Source organism: Oncorhynchus kisutch, linkage group LG28 (genome assembly GCF_002021735.2).
Source record: "Oncorhynchus kisutch isolate 150728-3 linkage group LG28, Okis_V2, whole genome shotgun sequence".
NCBI lineage: Eukaryota > Metazoa > Chordata > Actinopteri > Salmoniformes > Salmonidae > Oncorhynchus > Oncorhynchus kisutch.
Window position 1 is genome coordinate 36,701,725 of NC_034201.2, and position 10,481 is coordinate 36,712,205.

The window sequence follows — 10,481 nt, forward strand, 5'->3', positions numbered from 1 at the left end:
AATTGTACTTACTTGCTTACTATACTTTTATTATTTCACAGTAACATAACCTTTAAAAAATGCACAGACCTAAAATGACTCTTAGTGGCATGCAGAGAAAGACCATAACAAATGAAAAAGAAAAAGCTCACTACTACGCTAAAGAGATTACAATGAAATCTAGAGTGAGAGGCCAATATAATATAAGCGGGACCCACCCGTCTACGGCCGACAAAGTCACACAAGTGAAGGTGGATATAAGTTAACATGGCTGTCTCTTTCTATTCAAATCAGTTAGTGTTCCAGTTCATAAGCAAAGTAAGCAAGAGACTGTATGCATACCCAATGACTGTAGAAACAACCATCCACAGGAAACACAGACTGTTGCACTTGCATACCAGTACTCCCAAAGGTCATTTGGCTGAGACTTAAGTGGTATTGGTCCTGTGTGGCTCAGTTTTTAAGAGCATCAAATCAAATACATTTTTTTTGACAAATGCACAAAAAACAACAGGTGTAGACCTTACAGTGAAATGCTTACTTACAGGCTCTAACCAACAGTGCAAAAAAGGTATTAGGTGAACAGTAAAAAGACAGTGAATGTATTATTAAAGTGACTATGCATATATGATAAACAGAGAGTAGCAGCAGCGTAAAAGAGGGGTTGGGGGAGGCACAGTGTTGTATTGTGCTTTTATTTTCTGGACACTACACTACAAAAAAGTGGTATTTTTTTTAGATAGATCCATATCCCAGGCCATCTGTTTTGTACATCCAACTATGCCACTATCTAAAATGAATGAAATTTGCTGATTTGCTGTCCATATTCCATTCATTTGGGGTTGATCCACACAACCAATGTATACCTTTATTTAGCCAGGTACTGGATCTTCTATGATAATAACCTGGTTGGTCAAGAAATCAGGCATGGGATGTGGACATATCTTGGCATTAGACCCCTTATGAGATGTCTGCATCCCACATGGCACCCAATTTCATACATAGTGCACTAAATACGGAATAGGGTGCCATTGTGGACACATGCAGTGTGTTGTACAAGGCAGTGGTTCCCAAACTGTGGGGCAATACACCTCTGGCTTCCCCCCCAAAAAAGGAACCCAGTCCGGCTTTCAACTTATTCTTGAAAGTGGGAATAGTAGAATGCACAAATTTCGATATTGGGTAGTACATCATCAGTTTTCCTCTTGTTGTACCAATTAGCCTGAAGCTAGCCCGGACAGGGCTCCTGTGCTACCACCGAAGCCAACTCCTGGGCTACAATATCCGAACCCCTTCTACTGCCGGTACGGGGCACGGAACCCCGCCGATCCTCTATGACTGGAATAGCGACGACATCTGCCCGAGGATTCCAACAGGTCCCTCAGGCGCGACGCCCGCTGAAGGCCCATTCTGCTAACCAGCTAGGCCTGCTAGCTACCTAGAGCTACTTGGAACCCTACTAATTCCACAACTGGTCTATTGACGTCACGAGGCAAAAACAGACTTACCCCCATCGCAACGTCCCCCATAGGCTAACTTGCTAGCCCCGGTCTGCTAACTGCTAGCTTGCCTGCACCGGTCTGCTAACTGCTAGCCCCTGCTAACTGCTTGCTTGCTAACCCGGTCTGCTAACTGCTAGCTTGTTTAGCCCGGGCCTACTAACTATTAGCGTGTTAGCATCGGCCTGCTAACTGTCTGAATCGCCGTGTCCCCAGTCAGCCCAACACTCTGCCAACCTGGATGTCTTAGCCGTGTCTGAATCCTGGCTTAGGAAAACCATTTTCCTCCCAAGATAGAACTACCAATGGGGGCGGTGTTGCAATCCACTGCAAAGATAGCCTGCAGAGTTCTGTATTACTATCCAAGTCTGTACCCAAACAATTCGAGCTTCTACTTCTAAAAATGCACCTTTCCAGAAACAAGTCTCTCACTGTTGCCGTTTGCTATTGACCTCCCTCTGCCCCCAGCTGTGCCCTCGATACCATATGTGAATTGATTGCCCCCCATCTATCTTCTGAACTCGTGCTGCTAGGTGACCTAAACTGGGACATGCTTAACACCCCGGCCATCCTACAATCCAAGCTTGATGCCCTCAATCTCACACAAATTATCAATGAACCTACCAGGTACAACTCCAAATCCGTAAACACGGGCATCCTCATAGATGTCATCCGAACTAACGCTCCCTCCAAATACACCTCTGCTGTTTTCAATCAAGATCTCAGCGACCACTGCCTCATTGCCTGCATCCGTAATGGGTCTGCGACCAAACGACCACCTCTCATCACTGTCAAACGCTCCATAAAACACTTCTGCGAGCAGGCCTTTCTAATAGACCTGGCCGGGGTATCCTGGAATGACATTGACCTCATCCCATCAGTAGATGATGCCTGGCTATTCTTTAAAAGTGCCTTCCTCGCCATCTTAAATAAGCATGCCCCATTAAATTTTTTTAAAACTAGGAATAGATGTAGTCCTTGGTTCACTCCAGACCTGTCTGCCCTTGACCAGCACAAAAACATTCCGTGGCGTTCTGCATTAGCATCGAATATCCCACGTGATATGCAACTTTTCAGGGAAGTTAGGAACAAATATACACAGGCAGTTAGTAAAGCTAAGGCTAGCTTTTTCAAACAGAAATTTGCATCCTGTAGTACTAACTCAAAAAAGTTCTGGGACACTGTAAAGTCCATGGAGAATAAGAGCACTTCCTCCCAGCTGCCCATTGCTCTGAAGCTAGGAAACACTGTCACCACCAATAAATCCACTATAATTGAGAATTTCAATAAGCATTTCTCTACGGCTGGCCATGCTTTCCACCTGGCTACCCCTACCCCGGTCAACTGCCCGGCACCCTCCACAGCAGTCCACCAAAGCCCCCACCATTTCTCCTTCACCCAAATCCAGATAGCTGATGTTCTGAAAGAGGTGCAAAATCTGGACCCCTACAAATCAGCCGGCCTAGACAATCTGGACCCTCTCTTTCTAAATGTATCTACCGCAATTGTTGCAACCCCTATTATTAGCCTGTTCAACCTCTCTTTTGTATTGTCTGAAAATCCCAAAGATTGGAAAGCTGCCACGGTCATCCCCCTCTTTAAAGGGGGAGACACTTTAGACCCAAACTTCTACAGACCTATATCTATCCTACCCTGTCTTTCTAAGGTCTTCGAAAGCCAAGTTAACAAACAGATTACCGACCATTTCGAATCCCACCGTACCTTCTCAGCTATGCAATCTGGTTTCAGAGCTTTTCATGGGTGCACCTCATCCACGCTCAAGGTTCTAAACGATATCATAACCGCCATCGATAAGAGACATTACTGTGCAGCCGTATTCATCGACCTGGTCACATTCTTATTGGCAGACTCAACAGCCTTGGTTTCTCAAATGATTGCCTTGCCTGGTTCACCAACTACTTCTCAGACAGAGTTCAGTGTGCCAAATCGGGGGGGCCTGTTGTCCAGATCTCTGGCAGGCTCTATGGGGGTGCCACAGGGTTCAATCCTCGGGCCGCCTCTCTTCTCTGTTTACATCAATGATGTTGCTCTTGCTGCTGGTGATTCTCTGATACACCTCTACGCAGACGACACCATTCTGTATACTTCTGGCCCCTCTTTGGACACTGTGTGAACTAACCTCCAGATGAGCTTCAATGCCATACAACTTCCGTTCCGTGGCCTCCAACTGCTCTTAAATGCAAGTAAAACTAAATGCATGCTATTCAACCGATCACTGCCCGCACCTGCTCGCCTGTCCAGCATCACTACTTTGGACGGCTATCACTTAGAATACGTGGACAACTACAAATACATAGGTGTCTGGTTAGACTGTAAACTCTCCTGCCAGACTCACATTAAGCATCTCCAATCCAAAATTAAATCTAGAATCGGCTTCCTACATCACAACAAGGCATCCCTCACTCATGCTGCCAAACATACCCTCGTAAAACTAACCATCCTACCGATCATTGACTTCGGTGATGTCATCTATTAAATTGCCTCCAACACTCTACTCAACAAACTGAATGCAGTCAATCACAGTGCCATCTGTTTTGTCACCAAAGCCCCATATACTACCCACCATTGCAACCTGTATGCTCTCGCACGGGCACCAGCAGGTATATCTCACTGGTTACCCCCAAAGCCAATTCCTCCTTTGGTCGTCTTTCCTTCCAGTTCTCTGCTGCCAATGACTGGAACGAACTGAAAAAATCTCTGAAGCTAGAGACTCATATCTCCCTCACTAGCTTTAAGCGCCAGCTGTCAGAGCAGCTCACAGATCACTGCACCTGTACATAGCCCATCTGTAAACAGCCCATCTATCTACCTACCTCATCCCCATACTTATCATATTTATTTATCCTGCTCCTTTGCACCCCAGTATCTTTACTTGCACATTCGTCTTCTGCACATGTACATTCCAGTGTTTTAATTGCAATATTGTAATTACTTTGCCACTATGGCCTATTTATTGCCTTAACTCCCTTAACTTACCTCATTTGCACTCACTGTATATAGACTTTTTGTTTTCTTTTATTCTACTGTATTATTGACTATGTTTTGTTTATTCCATGTGTAACTCTGTGTTGTATGTGTCGAATAGCTATGCTTTATCTTGGCCAGGTCGCAGTTGCAAATGAGAACTTGTTCTCAACTAGCCTACCTGGTTAAATAAAGGTGAAATAAAAATAAAAGGAGGGGCAAGACGGGTCGGCAGCTGGGGCGCGGGGGTCCCCTCCCCCCCCAAAAGAAGGAACCCAGTCCGGCTTTCAACTTACTCTTGAAAGTGGGAATAGTAGAATGCACAAGGTGAAATTTCGATATTGGGTAGTACATTATCAGTTTTCCTCTTGTGTACCAGTAATTGCATATCTTAGAGCAGGGATCATCAACTAGATTCAGCCGAGGGCCAATTTTTTTCTTGAGCAGATGGTTGGCTAAAATATAATATAATATAATAATTTCAAACCTTGCTTACATTTGTATATGACCACATCTCTCTATTATGCCTAGGAATACTTGGGAGCAGTTCCTCAATGCTGGAAGGGGGGCCAGAGTAAAAAAGTGTGGGAACCCCTGGTAAAAGAGGGGACTGCCTCTGCCCAGTGACATTGATAAATTAGGGTACTGGGTGTGCTGGTGGAGGGGTGAAAGGAGAGACTGGTTGTTCATGTTTTGATGTGTAACGGCATCAGTGGACTGTCTTGTGGTGATTATGCAGGGGCCTAGATTATAGTCATGGGATTAAGACAAGGCTGCTCTGTACAGACTCAGTCGGAGAGAGAAAGATACCTACTGTAGCATGTTAGAGACACACACGCCACACACACACACACTTACAGACTCTCTCTCACTCACTCACTCACTCACTCACTCACTCACTCACTCACTCACACACACACAGACTTGAACAAACACATAGACTCTCAAAGACACACACATACTGTACATAGACACTGTTAGAGTGCATCTTACCCAGTCTGGCCATGGCTGTGCTAAGCTGACGTTCCTAAAAGGAATGCGTCCCTATGGGATGCAGCAGACTAGTTTAGGGAAAACAGAAGGCGTGTCCCAAATCGCACCCTATTCCCTTTATAGTGCACTGCTTTTGACCAGAACCCTATGGGCCCTTGTCAAAAGTAATGCACTCAAAAGGAAATAGGGTGCCATTTGGGACACAAGCCAGACTTCAGTTTGATGTACAGTAGAGTAGATCCCTGGTGGTCAACCTCTTGTTACCTCAGCTGCTCATTCTATCTGAAGGATTCAACAGAACACTGTCTACGCCCCAAATGGCACCCTGTTCCTTATATAGTGCAGGACCCTGGTCAAAAGTAGTGCACTATGTAGGTAATAGGGTGCCTTTTGGAACAGAGCCTGTGTTGTGTCTGTAACCGCCTGGTCATAATAAACAGCGTCTGCTGGTTTTGCAGCTGTGTATTGTACATACAGCTAGAGCTACGTCCGTGGTGCCTGGTGTACGTTTGCTCATTCACCTGAGTGGGTTTGTATACCTATTTCCCATAACGTGCTCCTTTTCAATGATAGTTTGTCAGTAATGCCTCACAATGCTGTAAGTGCTACTGCAGGCTAGTGACTAGAGATGGCATTTCTTCAGAAGCACCATAGCCCATTTGAGCATGGGTCTAATTTCATCTGGGATAAAGGTAAAGTCTCAGTTTTGAATAGAAAACCAAATTAGCAAAAACTATTGGTTTGAGATGAGCGTGGTTCCCCAATTTTGTGTCCTGACACACTCCAACATCCTTTAGGCTGTAATAGATAGTGTGTTGGTCCCTCGAGTATACAGCATATTGCACTTTCACTTTAAATGTGTAGCCATAGCACTTTGAATGAATTATTTTGTGTATTTTGTGTTTTCATGTTGTATGTACGTCTTTTTGTATGTCTTTTTAAGCACATGACCAAATAAAGTTGGTCCGAATGACAAAATCTCACTGTAGATGCATCATTAGCTTATGTCTGTGGGTTCTCATGTCTGTGGGTTCTCTTGTCTGTGGTGTTGTTCTCTGCTTTGTCTGATTATAACTGTGTTATTGGTTCTGTTTTCCAGGGGAATTCTTCGTGGCCAATCGGGAAGGACAGCCAGAATCCGGGTCCCGCCCCACAGTCTCCCTCTCCTTCTCGGCCCCCTACCCCTCCCTGGAAGGCATCGCCGAGGGGGCCGGCAAGGCCTGGGCCTGGGACCATAGCTCAGGGCCAGGAGGAGGGCTGGATGTGGAGGGGGAGCCCACGGAGGAGGACTACCGTCAGGCCCAGCGTGTTGAGACATATATCCTCAGCCTGATCCAGCGGCGCGCCCTGTCCCATCGGCCCTGCAAGCCCCGCACCGCCATCACCGTGGCCCGCCAGAGCAGCCTCTGCTGCAAGGACCCCCTGCCTCCACCACCCGCTGCCTCCATGCCTGAGCACCACCACCACCAATCCGCTGGTCCCCCTCCCACCGAGGGTCCCCCTGCATCCTGGGCCTGCCATAGCCTGGACCAGGAGCCATACGCATGCATTGCCTTGCTCCCCAATGACTCCCCTCTCCACCATCACCACCCTCACCCTCACTACCCCCAACCAAGGCCCAGACAGCCCTTGGCCAACACCCGCTCTGCCTCCCTGGACTCCCCCTGCAGCATACCTCCATCCCAGGGCCCAAGCAGCCACGAGCCCGACTCACCCCATCCCTTCCACCACGGCTACCCGGCCCCTCCCCCGACCCGTTCGCCTCCCTCGCCTGACGAGCAGCTGGTCAACGCCCAGTACATCCCTGCCCAACCTCTCCGGGCCCCCACCGCCAGGGCCTCCGCACACTCCCACTCCCACAGGGGGGCCCCTGGGGGACCCAAACCCAGCCGGGGCGCCTATTCTCCAGAGAGGGGTTCTCAACAGCAGCCGGCCCCACAGCAGCTGCAGCAAGCCAAGTCTAAAGCCGCCCCTAAGAAGTGTCGCTTTAGCGAGGAGAGGGAAAGGGAGAGGGACAAGGAGAGGGAGAGAGACAGAGAGAGAGAGCGGGAGCGGCCAGTAGGCTCCAAGAAGCCTGGAAGACGAGCCTGCAGGTCCCAGTCTGAGAACAGCCTCAATGGGCAACGGGGCGTCCCTGAACGCAAGTACAACACGGTGGAGAGAGACGGGGGAGGATCAGGGTCAGGAAGCGGCCGCGGAAGTCAGTCCAAGGGGAAGAGGCCCCAGCCGGGCAGCACAGGCTACCGCCGCTGGCGCTCCACCCTTGAGCTCAGCCAGGATGAAGCTGAGCAGCCTCCACAGCCGCCCCCAGCTGACCAGGGCTCCAGGCGCACCCGCAAACCCAGGCCTCCTCCTCCACCTTATGCCTACATCAACCCACACCCGCATCATCACCCCCATCTGGAGTACCTGGACCGAGAGCTCGCAACCCTGTGTCGGCCCGAGGAGCGCTACCCCCACCCTGGGCAGGGCGAGTCTGAGTCGAGCCTGAGTGAAGACTCGCCGGCCTCCAGCTCGCTGTCAAGTGACTCAGACGAGAGCGGGGGTCTGGTGTGGCCCCAGCAGCTCCCCCCTCAGCTCTCCTCCCCCATGACGGCCACCGCTCCAGCTGGCGCCCCCCTGCAGCCCAAAGCCTTCGTCAAGATCAAGGCCTCCCACGCGCTCAAGAAGAAGATCCTGCGCTTCCGCACGGGCTCCCTCAAAGTCATGACCACCGTTTAGAGTGCTGCACAGGACCCGTGCTTAGTAGTTGGGGGTTAAGACAATTTAGTGTCTCTCTCTATATGCACCTGGTTTCCTTCAAGGAGAAACGCTGTCTGTTTTGATGAGCCACAAGTACAGAAGACAGCAACTTTAACTGCACTGCCTAACTGTACATGCATACATAGACTCTTTGGCATCCTTCACAGGCCTCAGATCTGCCATAAACCCTCCTGAACAAGCAAACAGAGCTGAGCCTGAGCTCTAAACTATGATCCCAGAGCTGTGAAGCTTTCGGCTATTGCTTGAACCCAGCCAGGCGGGGTCTGAGACTAGATAATATGCTATGGGGCTTGAGTTGGCCTTATTCCCCTTTCCCTCCCCCTGACAGAGAGTACTGTGAGCATGATATGTCCCGTCTTGTGACTCAGCATCAACGTGTCTGTAGTCTAGGTTGCTTTCCAGGCCACACTACTTTGCAGACATTGTATCAACCAATGGATACATGCCATGTAATTAACTGCATAACGCAGTTGGGTATCAGACTGCTAAATCATATGAGGTTAGCTGATACGTTAAACACCTATCTAGCTGTGAAATCTGACATTGTCATATCTGACAGGTGTATGCAATGTAGCCTGGAATGCTGCCCTCCTCTGCACATGACCACCTGTGTGGTGTGATTTACTCACTCCTGTATTTATGAATGTATTCTGTAAATAAAATGAGCTGGGACCATAGAACCTTAAGGGGACCACAGAGGTCTTGTCTCTCGACCACCGGCTGTCAATGTGTGTTTCATTGGACGGAGAGAGAGTGAAAGTGAGTGACTGTGGGTGTGTTTGCCTCTCTAGCTCTTTAAAGCTCTCAAGCTGTGATGCATTATTAGTGTTGTTAGTGTTCCATCCTGATTCGCACCCAGGTTTACCACGCAAAAGACCATGCATGGGCTGTGTCTGAAAACATTACTGGCTGTCAAATCCTTGATGTTTCTGTTTACTCAATTCCTCACCTTCCTCTCAAAGCTCTTTGGAGGAGAAGGCCCAAGGGGAGGGATCTTGGGTACTCTGTTCCAATGCACTTTGAGAGGGAGGAGAGGACTGGTGGAAACAAGGACGGAGGATGCAAGGATTTGTCAGCTAGAAATGTTTTCAGACATGGATGGGCTCTTTCTAAAATATGCTTTCTTCAATTCCTTGCTTACTCTTTCCTCGCCTCCTTCTCAAATTGTATTAGAGGAAAAGATCTGAGGTGAGGAAACTTAGACCTTCTCTTCCAATGCATTTTGAGAGGGAGGTGAGGAGAGTGGATGCTAGGGGAGAAAAAGAAACCCAAGCTGGACGTCCATTTCAGGGCAAGGATAAAGCTATGACGTGATGAAAGACAACCTTGCAGTAAAGGTACCGATAACATGATTCATTTTAAGAGAGATACATGATACACATTTTCCTTCTGACAATTCAGACCACATGTGGCATATCTGACACTGTAGCCAGTCCAGTTGCTCGATCTCATGGAGATAAAATGTAAACTACAGTGGTGGAGTCTCAAATGGCTCCCTATTCACTACATAGTGATCTACTTTTTACCAGAGCCCCATGGGCCCTTGTCAAAAGTAGTGGACTATATAGGGAATAGGGTGACATTTGGGACATAACGAGTATCTGCTGTGCTGGGTGGTACCAGTGGAGCCAACTGCACTAATAACCTTTCACTGAGGTAGGTGGTGGAACACACACAGGCAGGGAAACACACACACCCTTTTAGCAGTGAAAAGCCTGGTGCTGCAGGTGATGTAGGTGTTAATTGAAAGAAAAGAGGGAGTTGGGGGGAGGGGTAAAGGAGGATAGTTGGGGGGGAGGGGTAAAGGAGGATAGTTGGGGGGGAGGGGTAAAGGAGGATAGTTGGGGGGGAGGGGTAAAGGAGGATAGTTGGGGGGGAGGGGTAAAGGAGGATAGTTGGGGGGGGAGGGGTAAAGGAGGATAGTTGGGGGGGAGGGGTAAAGGAGGATAGTTGGGGGGAGGGGTAAAGGAGGATAGTTGGGGGGGAGGGGTAAAGGAGGATAGTTGGGGGGGGAGGGGTAAAGGAGGATAGTTGGGGGGGAGGGGTAAAGGAGGATAGTTGGGGGGGAGGGGTAAAGGAGGATAGTTGGGGGGAGGGGTAAAGGATGATAGTTGACAGAGGGTGGAAGGAGGGAAAGCGGGGTAGATGGACATGGAAAAGCAGAGGGAGAGCAGTGGTGAAAGCAGGGGAGGGGCTGGTTTCTGGGTTAGAGATGGTATCTTGTTTTTGTTGTTGTTGTCATGCAGGTCTAGTCTGGCGTGT

The 10,481-nt window shown here is 48.8% G+C and overlaps 1 protein-coding gene across 1 annotated transcript in view; it reads left to right on the plus strand.

The window, feature by feature from the left end:
* Positions 1-8,932, plus strand: part of LOC109872503 (dapper 1) — a 47,813-nt gene extending 38,881 nt beyond the window's left edge. The window contains exon 3 of the mRNA XM_020463765.2: positions 6,556-8,932. Coding sequence (XP_020319354.1) covers positions 6,556-8,177 — 1,622 coding nt within the window. The 3' untranslated portion in view covers positions 8,178-8,932. The remainder of the gene's footprint in view (positions 1-6,555) is intronic.
* The last annotated feature ends 1,549 nt before the right edge of the window (positions 8,933-10,481 follow it).